Source organism: Lithobates pipiens, unplaced genomic scaffold (genome assembly GCF_037356315.1).
Source record: "Lithobates pipiens isolate NorthernLeopardFrog02 unplaced genomic scaffold, aLitPip1_a1.2 Scaffold_18, whole genome shotgun sequence".
In the NCBI taxonomy this organism is placed as follows: Eukaryota; Metazoa; Chordata; class Amphibia; order Anura; family Ranidae; genus Lithobates; species Lithobates pipiens.
Genome location: NW_027507758.1, coordinates 615,643,879 through 615,665,798, shown reverse-complemented (window position 1 = coordinate 615,665,798; position 21,920 = coordinate 615,643,879). Strand labels below are relative to the sequence as shown.

At 46.9% G+C, this 21,920-nt stretch overlaps 3 protein-coding genes across 3 annotated transcripts in view; all 3 read left to right on the top strand.

Annotated features, from left to right (window-relative positions):
* Positions 1-21,920, top strand: part of LOC143986837 (uncharacterized) — a 548,778-nt gene that overhangs the window by 238,211 nt on the left and 288,647 nt on the right. The gene's annotated exons all lie outside the window — the stretch shown is intronic.
* The window catches only part of LOC143989274 (uncharacterized), a 59,498-nt gene that overhangs the window by 9,209 nt on the left and 28,369 nt on the right, over positions 1-21,920 (top strand). The window contains 2 exon segments of the mRNA XM_077489349.1: positions 20,323-20,420; positions 21,601-21,736. Coding sequence (XP_077345475.1) covers positions 20,323-20,420; positions 21,601-21,736 — 234 coding nt within the window.
* LOC143989970 (oocyte zinc finger protein XlCOF8.4-like) lies at positions 13,536-14,113 on the top strand. The gene is made up of 3 exons (XM_077490216.1): positions 13,536-13,662; positions 13,749-13,872; positions 13,989-14,113. Exons 1-3 carry the CDS (start codon positions 13,558-13,560, stop codon positions 14,111-14,113), a joined length of 354 nt encoding a protein of 117 aa, XP_077346342.1. The 5' UTR covers positions 13,536-13,557.

Below are 21,920 nucleotides of genomic sequence, written 5' to 3'. Positions count from 1 at the left end.
CTAAACCCCCCTGGATGCCCTACCTACATGGGAACAAGTGGCAAAATTGTCTGGCAGCTGATCCAACCATTGCTTGTGAAAGGTTACCACCTATATGTAGACAATTTCTACACAAGTCTCCCACTTTTCCGCCATCTATACCTAAAGCAGACTGTGGCCTGTGGGACAGCACGGACCAACCGCAAAGGTTTCCCACAGATATTGGTCACCAAGAAATTAAAACAGGGTGAAATGGCCAGTATGCTGACTGACGAGGTACTAGCGGTGAAGTGGAGAGATAAAAAAAGAGATGTCTACATCCTTTCCACAATACACAATGACACCTTGGTGGAAATGCAAAGAAGAAAAGGCCCCATCCAGAAGCCAAAATGTATCCACGAGTATAACTTATACATGGGGGGGGTGGATATGAATGACCAGATGATGCAGCCCTACTTGGCCACCAGGAGATCACTGTTTTGGTACAAGAAAGTCGCCGTTTATTTGATGCAATTGGCCATGTTCAATTCTTATATTATTTTTTCTAAGAGCACCCAAAGTTCCCTGACCTATCTAAGATTCCAAGAAGATGTCATCACAGCCCTTGTCTATCCCCATGGCCAACCCACTCAACTAATTCGGTCTGATGCAGTAGCCAGACTCCATGAAAGGCACTTTCCCGACATCCTCCCTCCTACCCAAACAGGTCGCAAACCCCAAAAAAGATGCCGTGTGTGTACAAGTAGAGGAATTCGCCGTGACACCCGATACTACTGTCCAGACTGTCCCTCCCAGCCAGGCCTCTGCATTGGAACTTGCTATCGAAGCTATCATACTTCACTAAACTATTAGTAAAGTGAAGATGATTTCTTTCCAGTATCCACTTTCTGCCATTTCTGTGTATGACCCGGACTGTTAAATGACTATGCCTCTGCCAAACATATTTCTGCCTTCAACGTGAATTGACCTCGGACTGTTAAATGACCATGCTTTTTGCCTGCCTCCTGAACTGATCATTTGCCCTGCCACTGTACAGCACAGGGGTCTCACATGTGAGGGGCTCCAGAAAAAGTTTTCCGAGTGGAGAAAACCTTTTTCTCCAGGTTTTTCGTTTTCTCGGATTAGGGTCTGGAGACTCGGAGGCTTCGTAGAGATTTGGGTGGGAAGAAGCCTCTACCCCTGTCCTCGGGTCTTACCTGACCAAGGCCCAATGTACAAAGTGCCGCCTGCTGCCATCTGAACTGGCCCTGCCTTTGCCTGCCACCTAAACTGGCCATGCCTGTGCCTGCCACCTGAACTGGACATGCCTATGCCTGAACTGCCTGCTAAACCTTGGACTGTACTGAACCATGTTCATAATTTTCCATATCTGTCTGCTGCCTGGACAATTCCTGGACATTTCCTTTGGCTGTCTAGAAAATGCTTTGACTGCTCTGGAACTCTGTGTCCCTGTCTGCTAAAACCACAGGTGAGCCTTTTTTTTACCCTTTGCTCAGCAGAATGTATTTTGGTGTGTAATTCTTGGTGTGTACATGCTATATGTTAGAAGCCTGAAGGTGGTACTTGTATGTTGGGCTTCTGTATGCGGCCAGGCTGTGGAAAAGTCTGACACATGGGGTATCGCCATACTCAGGACGAGTAGCAGAATGTATTTTGGGGTGTCATTTTGGCTATGTACATGTTATGTGTTAGAAAGATCTTCTAAATTGACAACTTTGTGAAAAAAAAAATAGGTTTTTATTTTCTTTCCACATTTTCCAAAAACTTGTGGAAAGAAATTATATGTTCAAAAGACTCATTATGCCTCACAGAATATACATTGGGTTGTTTTCTTTCCAAAATGGGGTCACTTTGTGGGTAATTCCATTGTCCTGGTGCTCCAGGGCCTTCAAAAATGTAATAGGTACTCAGGAAATGAAATGTGTAATTTATGCCTTTAGAACGCCTGATGGTGCTATATGGATGTTGGGCCTCTGTATGTTGCTAGGCTGTGGAAAAGTCTGACACATGGGGTATCGCCATACTCAGGACGAGTAGCAGAATTAATTTTGGGGTGTCATTTTGGCTATGTACATGTTATGTGTTAGAAAGATCTTCTAAATTGACAACTTTGTGAAAAAAAAATAGGTTTTCATTTTCTTTCCACGTTTTCCAAAAACTTGTGGAAAGAAATTATATGTTCAAAAGACTCATTATGCCTCACAGAATATACATTGGGTTGTTTTCTTTCCAAAATGGGGTCACTTTGTGGGTAATTCCATTGTCCTGGTGCTCCAGGGCCTTCAAAAATGTAATAGGTACTCAGGAAATGAAATGTGTAATTTATGCCTTTAGAACGCCTGATGGTGCTATATGGATGTTGGGCCTCTGTATGTTGCTAGGCTGTGGAAAAGTCTGACACATGGGGTATCGCCATACTCAGGACGAGTAGCAGAATTAATTTTGGGGTGTCATTTTGGCTATGTACATGTTATGTGTTAGAAAGATCTTCTAAATTGACAACTTTGTGAAAAAAAAATAGGTTTTCATTTTCTTTCCACGTTTTCCAAAAACTTGTGGAAAGAAATTATATGTTCAAAAGACTCATTATGCCTCACAGAATATACATTGGGTTGTTTTCTTTCCAAAATGGGGTCACTTTGTGGGTAATTCCATTGTCCTGGTGCTCCAGGGCCTTCAAAAATGTAATAGGTACTCAGGAAATGAAATGTGTTTCATGTGTTGAAATGTGTTAATTTATGCCTTTAGAACGCCTGATGGTGCTACATGGATGTTGGGCCTCTGTATGTGGCCAGGCTGTGGAAAAGTCTGACACATGGGGTATCTCCATACTCAGGACGAATAGCAGAATGTATTTTGGGGTGTAATTGCAATTATGCCTGCATCATGTGTGAGAAATAACTTGTAAATATGATAATTTCGTGAAAAAAAAAAAAATATATATATATATATTTCTTAATTTTCCAAAGCATTGTGGGGAAAAAATTGCAACTTCAAAAAATTCACTACGCCTCTTACCAATTACCGCAGACTGTCTTCTTTCCAAAAAGGGGTCATTTGGGGGGTTATTGTACTGTCCTGACATTTTAGGGCCTCAAGAACTGAGATAGGCCATCAGTGCATTAGGATTGATACATTTTCAATTATGCATAGCATGGCTTGTAGGCTCTATAACTTTCACACAAACCAATGATCATACACTTATCAGGATTTTTTTTTACCAAAGACATGTAGTAGAATACATTTTGGCCTAAATTTTCGCCAAAATTAGATTTTTTTGGTTTCTTTTAAAAGAGAAAGTAGAAAATTTTGTTTTTTTTTCAAAAAATTCACTCTTTTTTCGCTTATATTACAAAAAATAATAAATGAAGTGGTGAATAAATACCACCAAAAGAAAGCTCTATTTGTGTGAACAAAATGATAAAAAATTCATTTGGTTACAGTGTAGCATGACTGAGTAATTGTCATTCAAAGTAAGAGAGCACTGAAAGCTGAAAATTGGTCTGGGAAGGAAGGGGGTTTAAGTGTTCTGTATTGAGGTGGTTAAAAATAAATAAATTGTCCTCCAATGTAGAGCCATCATTAATCATGACACCCACTCCACCCAAAAAAGCAAAAAAAAAAAAAAGCTCTGACAGTTCTTAAAGCGGGAGTCCGCTGTTTTTTTTTTTTTTTAAAGCCAGCAGCTACAAATACAGCAGCTGCTGACTTTTAAAATAAGGACACTTACCCGCCCAGCGCGCCCGCGATGTCGGCACCCGAAGCCGATCTCTCGATCGTCTCTCGGGTGCTGCCGCCGCCATCTTGAGTATGGGTATCAGGAAGTGGAGCCTTTCGGCTTCATTTCCCGGTTCCCTACTGCGCATGCGCGAGTCGCGCTGCGCAATAAGGATGGACCCGCTGCCTCTGGGATCTGTGTGTTTCCCAGCAGGCAGCGGGGGACTTTCGGAAAGGGGCGTAGATCTACGCCCCTTTCCGCAGAGAGCTATCCCGGAAGTGGGTGCAGTTACCTGGATTATCCAGGTAACTGCACCCCCCTCCCCCCTGAAAGGTGCCAATTGTGGCGCCGGAGGGGGGGGAGGATTCCAATGAGCGGAAGGTCCACTTTAGGGTGGACCTCCGCTTTAAATAGGCAAAGGGCAGAACCACCTAGTGATGTCACCTGGTGCCACCACCCCATATGACATCACTGACCCAGCATGCAGCGAGTCTGTGGTTACAGGAGAAATGAAGGAGTCTAGTGGAGTTCAGTCGTAACAGCCCTTCAAATTGGGGATCCCCCATGTCTAGACAGAATGTCGGGGTGCCAAGTACCAGCAATAGAGGACTTGGATAGGGAGAAAGAGTGTAGGTCCTGAAAAGAGATACAGTAACCGCCAAAATGGCACCTATCGTGGGGTGCTCCGTAATCGTAGGGCAAGACTGATCGGGGGTCCAGATCTACCCAAGGTTTTACGATTCTGCATGGCACACCATTCCATAACTCTGGTCAGATGGGAAGCTTCATAATATTTCATGGGGTTGGGGAAATCAATTCTACCCTTTTACTTGGGTAGAATTGATAATATGGATCTGAGAACTCTCACTTACTTATCTGTCCAAATGAAGCAGAGAAATCATTCCTGTAAATCTTTCAGGAAACCCTGTGGGAGTTCAATTGGCAATGTTTGGAATAGAGGAGACACGGCATTAATAAGACAGTGTGGCCAAACAAGGTAAACATCTCTTTATCCCACCTTTTGGAGACCAGATTTAAGCTTGCATAGCAGGGGTGAGACATTGAGTTAAACAATTCTGCGGAGACTACAAGGGCGTTTTGTCCCTAGGTATCGCATGTGGGAGTCTGTCCATGTAAAGTTGAAGTAAGAGCTTAGTTGGAGTGTCATTACGACGGTTATCTCGATGCCCATCACCTTGGATTTAGTATAAATTATTTTAAAATTAGACAGTAGGCCGTATCTGTGCAATTCGGACAAGAGGGACAGGAACATAATGGATGGAGAGGCAACGAAAAAAAAATGAAATCATCAGCATAGGCTGTAAGCTTGTGCTCTTGAGTTTCGGTAGCAATACCCTTAATGTCAGGGTGGGCCCAAATAGTTCTCAGAAAGGGTTTGAAGGTGAGTATAAAAATAATTGGCGAAAGGGGACAACCTTGGCGTGTTATGTACTGGGAGGGCATTTGAGAAAATTTTAACCTTGACTCTGGCCGAGGAAGTGGAGTACAGTGAGCCAAGCCACTGTCGCATCCCTGCCCCGAAAACCCATATGTTCCAATGCAGCCTGTAGGAAAGTCCAGTCAACTCTATCAAATGCCTTCTCTGCTTCTGCGGATAATAGTACCAAAGGCATTTGCCTAAATGATGGATCTGGGAATAATGAATCTCATTCAGTACACACTTTATGTTGCCTCGTTCTTCCCTGTCTGTCTGGAACCAGACTAATCCATGTGAACCAGGGAGGGGATGTGAGGGATCAGCCTGGCGGCTAGATTTTTTTACAAAGATTTTTAGGTCGACATTCAGGAGTGAAATCGGTACTTCCCCTCTTTAGGGAGTACCGTCACATGTGCTTTAAGTTTAACATCCGGGATATTGTGTCTCTCTCTCGATAGGCTGCTAAAAATTGTCAGTGAGATAAAATAAATCCCATCGTTGGTGTCGGTGAGATAAAATAAATCCAACTGATGGTGTCAATGAGGTAGAAAAAGTCCCATTGTTGGTGTCAGTGGGATAAAATCAGTCCCGACATTAGTGTCAGTGAGAACAAAGTGTTACCCCCAGCCCAGCATTGATGGTCAGTGATGATACTTACCTGGTAACACACTCCCGCTGCCTCTCTACTGATGTCAGAATTATACATAGAATTATCACTGTCAGAAAGGAGATCACGGCTCCCAACAATCTGGTATCCCAGAGTAGGGATGAGCTTCGTGTTCGAGTCGAACGCATGTTCGACTCGAACATCGGTCGTTCGTGCGTTCGCCGAATTCCGAACGTTTGGGCCGTTCGCGGCAAAATTCGTGTGGCCCACAATGCACTGCGATGGCGCAATGCATTGTTGTCTCACGATTGGCCAAGCATGCACTGTGACCCCGCATGCTTGGCCAATCGCAGCGCCAGTAGCGAGGAGAGCAATGGTTGGCCACAGGCATCCTGCCTGTGGCCAATCATAGCTCAGGCTGTGTAGTGCACGCCCTACACTATATAAAGCTGCCTTTCAGGCGGCCTCGTGTAGTGTTTGTTAGCATCTGAAGCAGTGGGTGTTCTGTGTACCTTCAACACAGTTACACACCAATCGTTTTTGGCTGATTTACTATTTTGCTCTTGTGTAGTGGTTACTGTCTGTGCCCTGACCGCAGTATACACCACTATATTCACCTCACCTATATAGCTAGTGATCTAGCTTTAATAATAGAGCTTGCAGTCAGTAGTGTTAGTGCGTGCTGTCTGCGTGCTCTGTACCCAGTACATACCACTATATACACCTACATAGCTGTTCTCTATTTGAGCCCGATTGTCATCTGCGGGAGTTATTGGAAGTTGTGTGTGCTTCCAGCACAGCACAGTATACATCTGTATATACCCCTTTAACTCTGCTGTTTTCTGGTTATTGTCTGCGTGCCCTGACCGCAGTATACACCGTGATATTCACCTCACCTATATAGCTAGTGGTCCATCTTTAACAATAGAGCTTGCAGTCAGTAGTGTCACTCAGGAGATAGTGCGTGCTGTGTGCGTGCAGTCTGTACCCAGTACATACCGCTATTATCCACCTACATAGCTGTTCTCTATTTGGGCCCGATTGTCATCTGCAGGAGTTATTGGAAGTTGTGTGTGCTTCCAGCACAGCACAGTATACATCTGTATATACCCCTTTAACTCTGCTGTTCTATAAAAAAGGCATCTGCAGGAGTTAGTGGGTGTTGTGTGCCTCCAGCACAATATAAACTACCCAACTACTGTTTTACCCAACTCCCTTCAGGCTATTACCATGTCTGGAAGGCCAGCAAGGAGAGGCAGACAGGCGCGAGCCGATAAAAGAGGGCAAGCAGGCTCTGTGTCTAGAGACAACAGTGCTGGTCGTGGACGCGGTGCATTGTCATCAGCACGTGGCCATGGGACATGCTTGTCCTTCTTTTCTGCAGCTGGACATGTTGAACCGCAACATGCCAACGACTTGGTAGAGTGGATGACCAAGCCCTCTTCATCCTCCTCATCCTCTCTCACCCAGTCTCAGGGTAGTAGAAAAGCAGCTGCCAACACATCGTCGTCCCTCCTCTCAATGTCATCATCAGTGACTCCATCCCTAGACCCACCACGTCCTCCTGAGGAGTCTCCTGAACTCTTTGAGCACAGTGTTGGGTACATGCTCCAGGAGGATGCCCAGTGTTTGGTGGGCTCTGATGATGACACTCAGCTAGAGGAAGGCAGTAGCGTGAGCGCAGAGAGAGAGGATGCTCAAGAAGCACAGCAATCTGGCAGTCATGTTCCACAAGCTGCAGCATACTGCCAGGTTTGCTACAGCGATGAAGAGGGAGGGGATGATGAGGGCACTGACTCCACGTGGGTGCCTGGAAGGAGGGAGGAGGAGGAGGAGGCACATGTCCAACGAGGCAGGATGCCCTCCGGGGGCCAGCTTAGGGGCAGCACACCGACTGAATCACACCGCAGAGCTCCGCCTGCGCAGAGCGCTTCCTCTGCGCGTTATTCTAAAAGTTCTTTGGTGTGGGCCTTTTTTGAGACGAGTGCATCAGATCGCACCGCTGCTATTTGCAACATATGTCTCAAGCGTATCTCACGTGGCCAAAACATCAGCCGCTTGGGCACCACATGCTTGACCAGACATATGTTGACCTGCCATGCAGCTCGTTGGCAAGCATACCTCAAAGACCCACACCAAAGAACAAAGCGGACCTCTCCTTGCTCCTCATCAGCTGGCATCTCCAACCCCACTAGACATTCAGTCCTCTCTGAAACCTGCTCTGAGAGGAATGAAGGTGTAGAATTAGGTGTGTCACAGCCAAGTGCTTCCGGGAACTCTGCTAGTGGTACATCCACGTCCGATTATAGCAGGCAAATGTCCCTGCCCCAGCTGCTGGACCGGCGGAAGAAATTTACTCCCAGCCATCCACATGCCCAGCGGTTGAATGCTAGCTTGGCTAAATTGCTAGCACTTCAACTGCTGCCTTTTCAGTTGGTAGACTCGGCCCCCTTCCGTGAGTTTGTACAATGTGCGGTTCCTCAGTGGCAGGTCCCCAAACGCCACTTTTTCTCACGGAAGGCGATTCCGGCTCTCTACCGGCATGTGGAAGGCAATGTCCTTGCCTCGCTGGACAGGGCGGTCAGCGGTAAGGTGCATATTACCGCTGACTCATGGTCCAGCAGGCATGGACAGGGACGTTACCTGTCTTTCACGGCCCATTGGGTCACTCTTCTGGCTGCTGGGAAGGATGCAGGACAAGGTGCAGTAGTGTTGGAGGTTGTTCCGCCACCACGCCTCCAAAATGCTATTATTGGTTGTGACACACCTCTCTCCTCCACCCCCTCCTCTTCTTCTTCCTCCATGGCCTCTTCCAGTGCTCTGTCCTCAGAACCAGCGGTGCTCCGTAGGCGTTGCAGGGGCTACGCAAGTACGCAGGCAAAACGATGCCATGCCGTGCTTGCGCTGGTTTGTTTGGGGGACAGGAGCCACACTGGGGCGGATGTTTTGTCAGCTCTGCAGGGGCAGGCCGAGAGGTGGTTGACGCCACGCCAGCTTAAGCCAGGAATGGTGGTTTGCGACAATGGCACCAACCTCCTCTCCGCCCTCCGACAGGGACAACTGACCCATGTGCCCTGTGTAGCTCACGTCCTTAACCTGGTGGTGCAGCGGTTCTTGGGCAGGTACCCCGGCTTACAGGATGTCCTGAAACAGGCCAGGAGAGTCTGTGTGCATTTCCGCCGATCATTTAATGCCTGTGCTCGGCTGGCTGAGCTCCAAAAGGAGTTGAACCTGCCCAAGAACCGCCTTATATGTGACATGCCCACCAGATGGAACTCAACATTGGCCATGCTGCAGCGGCTGCACACGCAGCAGAGGGCCATCAATGAGTACCTGTGCGACTACGGCACCAGGACAGGGTCAGGGGAGCTTGGTTTTTTCTCACCACGCCAGTGGGGCATGATCAGGGATGCATGCACTGTCCTGTCACCGTTTGAGGAGGCCACAAGGATGGTGAGCAGTGACAGTGCATGCATCAGTGACACTATACCTCTTGTCCACCTCTTGGAGCATACGCTGCGTGGAATAATGGACAGGGCACTTGAGGCAGAACAGAGGCAGGAAGAGGAGGACTTCCTTGCCTCTCAAGGCCCCCTTTATCCAGACAGTGTTCCTGCTGTGCCACCCATCACACAGGAAGAGGGTGAGGAGGAGGAAGAGGAGGAGGAGGATGATTGTGTCAGCATGGAGGTGGAGGCTGGCACTCAGCATCAGCAGCAGCAGTCTTATAGGGATGATTTACAGTCCCAAGAAACACGTGGACTTGTACGTGGCTGGGAGGAGGTAGCTGCGGATCATGTTGTCCTTAGTGACCCAGAGGACTCCGGACCGAATGCCTCAGCTAACCTACGCTGCATGGCCTCCCTGATCCTGCAAAGCCTGCGGAAGGATCCTCGTATTCTTCGGATCAAGGAGAGGGACCATTACTGGCTGGCCACTCTCCTTGATCCACGGTACAAGGGTAAGGTTGCCGACCTTATCTTGCCATCGCAGAGGGAGCAGAGGATGAGACATCTCCGGGAGGCCTTGCAGAAAGGTCTGTGCAACGCGTTCCCAGAGACTGGGAGGTCACAAACTGCTGGTCCTGGACAACGTGTTGCTGAGGCATCAGTCAGAAGGAGCGGTGGAGAAGGTGGCCGTCTGACTGATGCTTTCAGACAATTTTTTAGTCCGCAGCCCCAAGGTATGATTGGTCCCAGCACCCATCGCCAGCGTCTAATTTACATGGTGCAGGAATACCTAGGGGCAAGGTCAGACTTGGACACCTTTCCCACCGAAAATCCTCTGACTTACTGGGTCTTGAGGATGGATCACTGGCCAGAGCTTGCACAGTATGCAATTGAGCTACTGGCCTGTCCTGCATCCAGCGTTCTTTTGGAACGCACCTTCAGTGCTGCTGGTGGCTTTGTTACCGATCACAGGGTGCGCCTGTCCACCGAATCAGTTGATCGACTGACCTTCATCAAGATGAATCAGTCTTGGATCACCCACAGCTACCAAGCACCTGAAGCTGATGTAACCGAATAATTTTTTTTGAAATACCACATCCCTTCAAGACTGCCTATGCTGATGCTGAGTGACTGTCCTGTTATGTTGATTGTCTATCCTCTTCCTCCTCCGCTGATATGTTGGAAGAACATTTTTGGTTCTGGGTGATGCCAGCAGCCCAATTTTTCTGCCCCTGTTTAACAGGGGCGTTTAAGTACAATTTTTGATGCAATGCTTTGCAGCGGGGCTAATTCCTGCAATAAAACTAGAGTGTATGGCAGAGGTTGCAGTGTGATAGCACCAGTGCCTAAGGCCCAATTTTTCTGCCCCTGTTTAACAGGGGCGTTTAAGTACAATTTTTGATGCAATGCTTTGCAGCAGGGCTAATTCCTGCAATAAAACTAGAGTGTATGGCAGAGGTTGCAGTGTGATGGCACCAGTGCCTAAGGCCCAATTTTTCTGCCCCTGTTTAACAGGGACATGTAATTACAATTCTTGATATAATATTTCACAGGAGGGCCCCTTCCTGTGCCCACCCAGAGTAACGGTGAGGACTTATAGTGTTGTGGCACCAGCACCACAACCACCAAAGGTCAATTTTTCTACCACTGTTCAACAATGGCATGTAATTACAATTCTTGATATAATCGTTCACAGCAGGGCGCTCCAGCGCCCACCAAGAGTCACTTTGAGGGCTTACAATGTTGTTGCAAAACCAACACCTTGTTCCGCCATTTCTGCAGAGCATATAGGGCAGGCCCCTACTTTCAAACATCCAATTTACAAACATCTCCTACTTGCAAACGGAAGGAGACAACAGCAAGTGAGATGAAAAAAGATGGACGACAAAACAAATTATACAGGGGTGATAACCCTTCCCTATGTTTTCCAAAAAGCTTAAAAATAGTTTTTTTGACTGGAGCTACACTTTAAAAATGTACCAGTTGAAAATTACAAACAGATTCAACTTAACACAACAAACCTACACAGTCCCTGTCTTGTTTGCACCGCCTGTATACTGCTGTTCTGAGTATATAGGGCCTGGGGGCCACACGCATTTCCTTTTTTTAACATGGGTACAGGGTTCCCCTTAATATGCGTACAAGACCCAAATAGGCTGGTAATGGGCAGGGAGGGCTACCCATGCCATTTTTCTGAATGATTTTCAACCATATTGCAGGAACCAGATATAACATTAAAACCGCAAGCAGTTTTAAATGGTGTTATTTCCGTTTAATGTCATTTTGTGCAGGGACTGTTCTAAACACGGGAAACACGTGGCACTTCACAGGCATACTACAGACACCCCCCAGGCACCATATTTAAAGGAATATTTCACTTTTTTTTTTCACTTTAATCGTCATTAAAATCAGTGCTCCCGCCAAAACGGTAGTTTTTAAAACTTTTTTTTGCAGTGACCCATGTCCCCTGAGGCAGGAGGCAGGTCGCCAAACCCTTTTTAGGACACTATCTTGCATATTAGCCGTTAAAATTAGCACTTTCCAATTCGAACGTTCGAGTCCCATAGACTTCAATGGGGTTCTAACGTTCGTACCGAACGCGGGGGTCGTTCGCAAGTTCTGGTGCGAACCGAACCGGGGGGTGTTCGGCTCATCCCTATCCCAGAGAGTGTTCCAGCAGTCATCACACCACTGCCACTCTGTACAGAGTCCTAGAAACTGCGGGATGAAGATACACTGGGACAGTGGCCAAAATCCCGGGGCTGTCCTGCAAAACTTTCTCGGGGCTGCAGCTCCTCTTCTCTCCACAAAAGGTGGTGGTCTCACTTATAATGAGACCGGAAGTTTTTCTATGAGATACAGACAGGAAGTGTTGTCAGGTATAAATAGGAAGTGCTCGGCCAGAGTTGAGTCGGGAGGAAGTAGAGAGGAGACATTGCTAGAAGTGGCAGCAAAGGATCTTGTTTTCTATTTACACCCAGGGCCCCTGTCATGTTCCGTCCTCTTCCTCCATAGTCACTGTGACGTCTTTTATCTCCAGCAGATGATGATACACACATATATAGTGTGGAAACCTAGACTGACCCCTTCAGGGTTAGAACATTTGCTTAGTTATGGGGACGGAACATTCTCTTCATTTTAGAGATTTGTCACCTTCTCACTGGAGATGTGATAAACATTTTTGGGTTCGGTGTAAGACGGGTCCACAGAACAGAACTAAAGTTCAGGTGCCAAATCTGAACCCCATTGAAGTCAATGGAAACCGAATGTTAAAAAACACTAATGGGCCTTTCTAGGCTAAAAGGCAAGAGATTGTCAGACAAATGGTATGGGGGGGGGGGGGGGGGGGAACGACATGGACCAAAACAAATATGGTCACACTCACCTGCTCCAGTCCCCGGTGTTGGGTACATAGAAAAAATAGAGTTTGGCTTGCTGGTAAACGACAGCTCCCAGCTTCTCCCTTTTGTATGTAAATAAAGTGGCTGGGCGGGGATTCTATTCATACTTATTGGATCATTATTATAGATAAAGGACTAGTATAGATGGTAATAGAGACCCCACAAAAAATGTGTGGGGTTTCCCCTTACAGGCTAAGTTCTTCTTTAAGAAAAAATAATACATGCACATATTTTTGCAGGACAAAAAAAATAAAAAATGTGCATTTATTATTTTATTCTGATAAACTTGGCAAACATTATACCCAAGATCATTAGATTGTGGGTATAATGTCAGGCTCCTGCCTCCAGCTTACCTGCCCGTACCTCCACACAGGCAGAGTGTGCAACGTCTTAATAGTTTTCCCTTTAAAGCAACCTTTAAGTAAGAATGGAAATACTTCCCTCCTTTGCTGACCTCACCATTGCATGCTGCCTACACACTACAGTAGAGAAAGAGAGGCCAGAGCTGGACAGATTAAAATCAGCTCAATATTTAGGCATGGCCATAAGAGAGAGATCAAAAATAAACACCACAGGGCTACAAATGTAAGGGCAGCAGTGATCACCATGAAGGAAACATTGAGTGCAATCAACCTATAACCCTTTACATCCCTATTCTAATATTATACAACCAATAAAGTCCAGATAATTCTGAGCGCTGCACTCTGTAGGTAGCGCACTCCTCAGATCACATGACCACACAAATGAGGATGGAGGAGGGCCGAAGTCACATGACTGAGAGGATACTAAACCTCACCCTGGAGATCATCTACCTGCTGATTGGAGAGGTGAGGAGGATTCTGGGAGGTCACATGACATCACTCTGATCTCTATTAATAAAACACAGACCTGACCAGAGAGGTGAGGAGGATTCTGGGAATGTGACATGATATTATTGTTTGTGTTGAATACAGAGCTTTCCTCATATGACCATCACTGTGTCTCCATGTGACTCCCTAAAACCTGAGAGACACAACATGCAGAAGATTCTAGAAGTCACCAAGAAGATGATGGAGCTGCTGACAGGAGAGGTGAGCGGTGCTGGGAATTCTGGGACATTATCCAGTAACAGACAAGGGATGTGTCTGGATGGTGACTGTATCATTGTGTGTGTCAGGTTCCTATAAGGTGTCAGGATGTCACTGTCTATTTCTCCATGGAGGAGTGGGAGTATTTAGAAGGATACAAGGATCTCTACAAGGACGTCATGATGGACAATCAGCCGCCCCTCACATCACCGGGTAAGAGGAGACTTTATTGTAAAGGAGAGAGCAGTACGGAGGCTCCACCTAGATCCCCCATCATCTGATAAACACATAGAAACAATGTATTCAGTCAGTGTGTGTGTTTCCTACAGATGGATCCAGTAATGGGAACCCACCAGAGAGATGTCCCCGTCCTCTGTATTCCCGGGATTCCACACAGGAAGATCACACCATCCCTCACCATCATCAGATAGATTCCAGTTCCAGTTCTTGTTGAATTTGTATAGGCACAAATATTTTCTCAGCCATAGCTCATAGGTTAAAGAAGGCAAGTTGAAATGCACTCATGTGCCATCTGGCCCAAGGTAGCACCACTGCCAACAAGATGTTCAAAATATTCCTGGGGCTGTGCCAATTCTGTAAAAGGCAGACACCTGAACTGGAAGTGACATCTGGCCACCGCAAATCTCACATGCCTCTGGTGCTTGGCATTGACCGTGCATGGAAATATGAGTCGACCGGTCGATTGATACCAATTGGTCCTCCTGCTGAACTGTCCCTGTGACTGTCTGCATGGACTCCATCTTGAACCTCTTGGTGTGTATGAACACATTTGATTCCTTCAAACTGAAACAGGCCAAAAGGCTCCTGCCTTAAGTACTAGAAAAAGTGGGGAGGGGGTCCCCCTGATAATTTGATGTTTCTGGCATCACTGGCATGATGGCCTTGTAGCAATATAAAAATCTTGAAAACATTTTCTCTTCTGCGATCTGTTAAACATAAATTAAATGAATTTGGTGGTCAACTTTGGAAATCTCCCTTGTACTCCCACCTGTCTTCTGGAACCCACTGGTCTTTGATGATTGTCATCCATAACCCTCCAGAAGGAGGCTACAATAATCAACTTCACTCAGGCCCCCTGGCCGCCCCAAATTGAAGAGACTGGTTGGATGCACCTTCAAAAAATACTTTCCAGCCATCTTAGCAGCTTGCTCTGGACTTGATTTCCTGTCAAAGGTAACTTTGAGACACCTCCACTATGATCTGTTAAATCTGCAGCCTGTCCTATAAGATTTGGCCTCCTGCACCAGGCTTGAGTGAAGGTTGGCAGGTTCCTCTTACTAGTCTGTGGCCACCATCCAGACTTTTCCTCCTGTCATTTGCATAATTGTGTTGCTCAGTGTTTGACCAAACAATAACCTCCCATTATAGGAAATGTCAAAGGCTTGTGTAGAAGTTCCACCTGCCCTCCAGTGGCCGTAATCACAATGCTCTCATAGCAGTGACTGAGTGCACTAGCGCTTATACTAGGTCTATCAAAAGCATCAACCAACAGTCAGTTGCCAGGTTCCATTCTATCCAGAAACTGTGCCAAATCTTGTAGTCTCCCGTGTTGGAGAATGTACTACTATCCTGAAGTTTATATAGCGAAGTTAACACTATTGCTGATTGGCAGGCAAAATCTGTCATTGTATAGATTCCATGCAAGCCTGATGGCCAGAGCACTACAATTTCCAGATGTGTTTCTGCATGAGTGTTTTTGATGCATTCTCAATGCGTTTTGCCACTTTCCAGATGTGTTCCATACAGAAACAATACATCATTCTACTTTTGTTGACTGCACTAGAATGCGCTGTACTGGTGTGAACTATGTAATTGGAATCTTAGTTAGACACTGTCCATGCGTTCTTGATGAAGAATAAAAACGCACTGGACTGCATCTAGTGTGAACAGGTCCACTTTCTCATCCATATGATCTCTGAAGGTAACCGAGATATAAAAAGGCAAAGACACTTGCTGCCCCAGACACTAGAGGGCAGCATCCACTCCTGGAAGTGCAGTGCATAAACATACATCAGCCATCATATTTGGATAAAGCTTAGAGAACCTGTTACTGTAAATTGATCTTCTGACAAGGTCTCTGTCATCCTTCATCAATGAGCGCTTTATGCTCCATCGTTGTGGGAAAAGACCATTCTTCGTGTCAGTAAGATAAAATAAGTCCCGTGATTGGTGTCAGAACAAAGTGAAACCCCAGTCCAGCATTGGTGGTCAGTGGTGATACTTGCCTGACCCCACACTCCTGCTGCCTCTCTGCTGATGTCAGAGTTGGGAGCGGTGATCCCAAAAAGGAGATCACGGTTCCCAACAGTCTGGTACAATTCCAGTGTCTGGTGATGGAACCCAGAGAGCGTTTAATATCCTGGAACCTGTACAGTGTCCTATAACCTGTGAGATGTGGATATGGTGGGATAGTAGCCAAAATCCTGGGACAATTGCAGTATCCACTTGCCAACAATAACAAGGCTGTGTTCATAGTATGAGAACTTTCTCAGGCTGCAGTTTCCCTGAGATCCACAAGGTGGTGGACTCAGTTATACTGAGACAGGAAGTCTCTATGGAATACAGACAGAAAGTGATGTCAGGTATAAATAGGACGGTGACTCGGGAGGAAGTAGAGAGAAGACATTGCTGGAAGTGGCATCAAAGGAGGTAATAAGATCTTATTTTCTATTTACACCCAGTAACCCCCCGTCATGTCCGTCCTCTTCCTCCATAGTCACTGTGATGTCTTTTATCTCCAGCAGATGATGATACACACATATATAGTGTGGAGACCTAGATTAACCCCTTCAGGGACAGAACATTTAGCCACTTACGGGGCTGGAACATTCTCTTCATTTTGGAGATGTGTCACCTTCAGGGGTGTAACTACAGGGGGTGCAGCAGTTGCGACCGCAACCGGGCCCTGTGATGCAGGGGGCCCATGCAGCCCCCTCTACATATGGCCGGCAGCAGCATAGGCAGTTAGCGGTACCAGTACACCATGCACACGGGTGGCTGGAGGTGGAGGGTGACTAGCAGAGCTCCATGCTCGACTATCGCACTGACTGCTCTTTAGTTGTGCATTCCTCGCATGACCTGTGTCCTCGGCCGGCTCCTCAGAGTACCCCTCTCCTGCTCCATGCATTGCCGCTCAGTCCGATGTCTGTTCTCCCAAGCCAGAGTCCCGCCCCCCCCCCCCCACACTGCTCTGCAAACTTCTCCCGGGTAAACAAACTTTAAGCACACAGATGCAGTGCAGCCCTATGAGAGCCCCCCGGAGGACACTGCAGGCCTGTCTGCTAGCCCCCCCTCCTTCCCCGTCATACACAGATGATGAAAGGTCTTTCTGGGAGATATGCTGATCGCCCGTCCAGCACACTGGATGGAGCCCAGGCCAACATGGATGAGTGCGCGGCCTACAGCTTGGTCATGGTGAGTGAGAGAACCCCATCCCCCACACACCATTACATACCCCCTCCATCTCCCCCTGGGGACAGGGACCCCTTCTCACGTGGGGACAGGGACCCCCACCTCCCCTGGGGACAGGGGCCCCTTCTCACCTGGGGGCAGTAACTTCATCTGCCCTGGAGAAAAGGACCTCATCTCTTCTGGGGAAGGGGACCCCATCCTGCCTAGGGACAGTCCCCCAAAGGGGCATCTAAAAATAAACTAATAAAAAAAAACTACTGATACCAGTGGTGGAACGCCCTGGAGTTCCACCGCCGGACTCGGAGGGAAGGGCCCTGGCTGGGGTTCAGGGGGGCCCTTCATGGTTGCTTGCATCGGGGCCCTGAAGGTTCTAGTTACGCCACTGGTCACCTTCTTACTGGAGATGAGATGAACATTCCTGGGTTCGGTGTGAGACGGGTCCACAGAACAGAACTAAAGTTCGGGTACCAAATCTGAACCCCGTTGAGCTAATGGGAGGCGAATATTAAAGAGGATCTTCACCCTGTAAACAATGTAAAAATTGGTAGCTACAGACACACACAAAAAAACACACACTTACCAGTCCAAAGATCCAGCGATGTCCTCACCCAACCCAGCTCTTTGCTGGTCATTGGGTTCAGGCACGTGCATCTTAATTGTGGGTAGGTGATTGTGACTCCTTGTTGCTTCACAGCCAGCTTCCCACTGTGCATGCATGAGCCGCGCTGTACCCTGTGATTGGTCCTGCAGTCTCCTGGGACCTGTGACATGTTCCAAGCGGCTGCATAGAAGGAGGGGTGGATGAACTTCTGCTCGGATCGCCACAAATATCCGACCGGAAGTTGGAGCCGGTTCCTGCAAAGGTACCCGCTCCCCACCCCACACAAAAAACATTCCAAGTATGGAAGAAGAGGAGGAGGAGGAGGAGGAAAAGCAGAACTTCCCCTTTTGGGGGCGAAGTTCTGTTTTAACCCCCAGGCCAATTCTGACACTTCTCATATACTGTACATGTAAAAATAAGCATCACGCTCTAAAATTGTGCACACCCATGGAATGGAAACAAACTACGGTACTAACCATGGTAAAAATCTCCTTGGGCGGCACTTTAAGAGCCTTTACAGGTTACCAGTTTAGCGTTGCACAGCAGTTCTGGTTCTAGAATTATTACTCTCACTCTGATATTCACAGTGATACCTCACATGTGTGGTACGATCGGCATTTACCCACGTGTTTGCATTTGTGCGTAAGCACAGGGGGACGGGGTCATTTTACCCCAGATCTCTCCTCTGCTTTCAAAATCATCTTATCAAACCGTGATAGGTTTGATCAGATGCTTTCACAAGGGGTATAACGGCTTGTTTACAACAAACTGAAAGTGGAAGTGACAAAATCCTCATTGCTTCCGGTTTCATAGACCATAGTGATGATCAGGCAATGGAAGTTCCTCCATCATCTCTATATTGTGTCGCCCTGACCAGGGTGGAATGGGAAAGCCCAATCTACGTGCGTCACTGGGAGCAGATTGCTTATTATCCCCTTACATCCCCATCCTTATATTGTACAACCAATACCATTCAGATAATTTCCCGCTATTCGTCTACAGAGAAACCCGCACAGATGACATGACCACACTAATGAGGATGGAGGAGGACCGGAGTAACGTGACTGAGAAGATTCTCAACCTCACCCTGGAGATCATCTACCTGCTGACCGGAGAGGTGAGGAGGATTCTGGGAGGTCACATGACATCACTCTTATCTCTATTAATAAAACACAGACCTGACCGGAGAGGTGAGGAGTATTCTGGGAGGTCACACGACATCACTCTTAATAAAATACAGACCTGGCCGGAGAGGTGAGGAGGATTCTGGGAGGTTACATGACATCACTCTTAATCAGGGCTTTTTTTCAGCAGGAACTAGGGGGAACTCAGTTCCACCACCTCTGGCTCAGGTCTTCTGCTCCCCGCTCACCACTATCACTTGGTAACGCTGAAGTCCAGCTTCTGTGTTTACAAGTGATAGCTTATCTCCCAGTAGTTTCAACAGGTCAGATCCCACTGAGTGCTGGACAGGGACAAGGAAGATACAGAACAGGTGCCCAGGTTTCAGTGCAGTCATGGGCAGGAGAGGGTGCGTGGTAGGTTGCACCCTTTGTGGTCGCCATTTTTTCCCTGGTGACCAGTTGTTGATGCTCCTACTGCATAATCTCCCATGCAAGTGACTGTAGTATAGTATAGTATGCTGGGAGGTGCTACAGCCGGAAAGGGGTTTTAGTTTAATATTGCAACAAAGGTAAGACATATGACAGATGGTGGAGCTTTTAAGGAGGGGGAGAAGATGGGGGCAGTGGAGGGAGGAGCTGTATGCAGAGTGAAGAGCTACTATTTGCTGCCATTTGGCAGGTATGTGAGTGTGGTGGGCATGGTTGAGTTCCTGCACTTATTCTCTAAGAAAGAAAACTCCTGCTCTTAATAAAATACAGACCTGACCGGAGAGGCGAAAGTGGATTCTGGGAGGTCACATGACATCACTTATCTCTAGTAATAAAACACAGACCTGACCGGAGAGGTGAGGAGGATTCTGGGAGATCACATGACATCACTCTTTTCTCTTTTAATAAAGCACAGACCTGACCGGAGAGGTGAGGAGGATTCTGGGAGGTCACATGACATCACTTTTATCTCTATTAATAAAACACAGACCTGTCTTGAGAGGTGAGGAGGATTCTGGGATTCTAATGTGATATTCCTATTGGTTCCTCAATACAGAGATTTCCTCTTGTGAAGTCAGGTGATCATATGACCATCACAGTGCCTCCATGTGACTCCCTAAAACCTGAGAGGTACAACATGCAGAAGATTCTAGAAGTCCCCAAGAAGATGATGGAGCTGCTGACAGGAGAGGTGAGCGGTGCTGGGAATTCTGGGACATTATCCAGTAACAGACAAGGGATGTGTCTGGATGGTGACTGTATCATTGTGTGTGTCAGGTTCCTATAAGGTGTCAGGATGTCACTGTCTATTTCTCCATGGAGGAGTGGGAGTATTTAGAAGGACACAAGGATCTCTACAAGGACGTCATGATGGACAATCAGCCGCCCCTCACATCACCGGGTAAGAGGAGACTTTATTGTAAAGGAGAGAGCAGTACGGAGGGTCCACCTAGATCCCCCATCATCTGATAAATACATAGAAACAATGTATTCAGTCAGTGTGTGTGTTTCCTACAGATGGATCCAGTAATGGGAACCCACCAGAGAGATGTCCCCATCCTCTGTATTCCCGGGATTCCACACAGGAAGGTCACACCATCCCTCACCATCATCAGGTAGGTGGAGTTGAGGGTCTGGAACATAAAGTGATTGAACACTCTGACATGTGGAGACGATGTGTGGACTCTACAAGATGATATTTTCTATGTGATCTCACATCATAAATACTGATATATCGATATTTTACAAATTATGGGGTAGGAAGTAGAATTTAAGGAATATTATAATTTTAAAATAATAATAATTACTTCTGTGTACTAAACTAAGAATTCATACTCCTAGAGACAGATTGCTGCATTGTGTTACCAGTGTCTGTATGCTCAGTGTAAGCTATTGGTTTTTAATTATTCTGTATGAAACTGCACACAAATTAGTGTATAATCCACCATATATTGTAGTGTGTGTGTGTGTGTGTGTGTGTGTGTGTGTGTGTAGTTCCCTAGCAAACCAGGTGTTGGCAAGCTACCCTAAGTCATATGTGTGGTGTGAGCAGTGGGAAAAGTGATTACACCAAGATTCTAGGTCATAGTATAGCTTGTGGACTCTTATGCCGCGTACACACAACGTGACTTTTCGACGGACTAGGTCCGGCGGTCTTCCCGACGGGCTTTCGGCTGAGTTCCGATGGACTTTCCGAATAAACGGACTTCACACACAATCACACCAAAGTCCGACGGATTCGAACGTGATGAAGTACGACCGGACTAGAATAAGGAAGTTCATAGCCAGTAGCCAATAGCTCCCCTAGCGTCAGTTTTTGTCTGTCAGACTAGCATACACACGAGCGGATTTCTCCATAGGAACTGAGTCTGGTGGAGCTCCGGTGAAAAAAATGTTCTATTTCTAAAGTCCGTCAGATTTTTGGACAGCAAAGGTCCGATGGAGCCCACACACGATCAAATTGTCCGACGGATTTGTTCCGTTGGACCTTTACTGTCGAAAAGTCCAGTCGTGTGTACGCGGCATCAGAAATCACTTGGTGGCTCCACAACCCTTACATCAGATTGTATGCCTCTGTGTGACCAGTGAGCTAGATTTGGGTGAAGTCTCCCTTCAGTGGTGGCTAGTGGTATTGCAGGCTGTGATAATTGTTTCACGGCCCTTTTTTTTTACCTGTTTTAAAGTAAGCTCTCATCTCATTCCTCCTCCACCAAACAAGGTCCTCACCTCGGTTAGTAAGTCACCAGGGGTGTGTGTCCTTGACAATGTCATTTTATGGCCTTCTGTTGGTTGAAGGGTGAAGATCTGATGAACATGAAAGTTGAGGGTGAAGTAGAAGAGATGTATGTGAGGGATGATTCGCAATATACGGAGGAAGCTGGAATGATGAGGACATTCAAAGAGGAGGGCACTCCTACAGATATCAGCACAGGTGGGCCATAATATATTCTTCTGTTATTTCTGCTCTGTTACTGCACACTGATTGGTCCAGAGTAGGGCAGGAGATTAGTGATGTCATAGGTTGATCATAGTCACCTCCTTGTACTGATTCCCGTCCTGCATATTAGATCTTCTTTTCTCTCAGATAAACCCCCTTCTCTGTGCTGCAGACACAA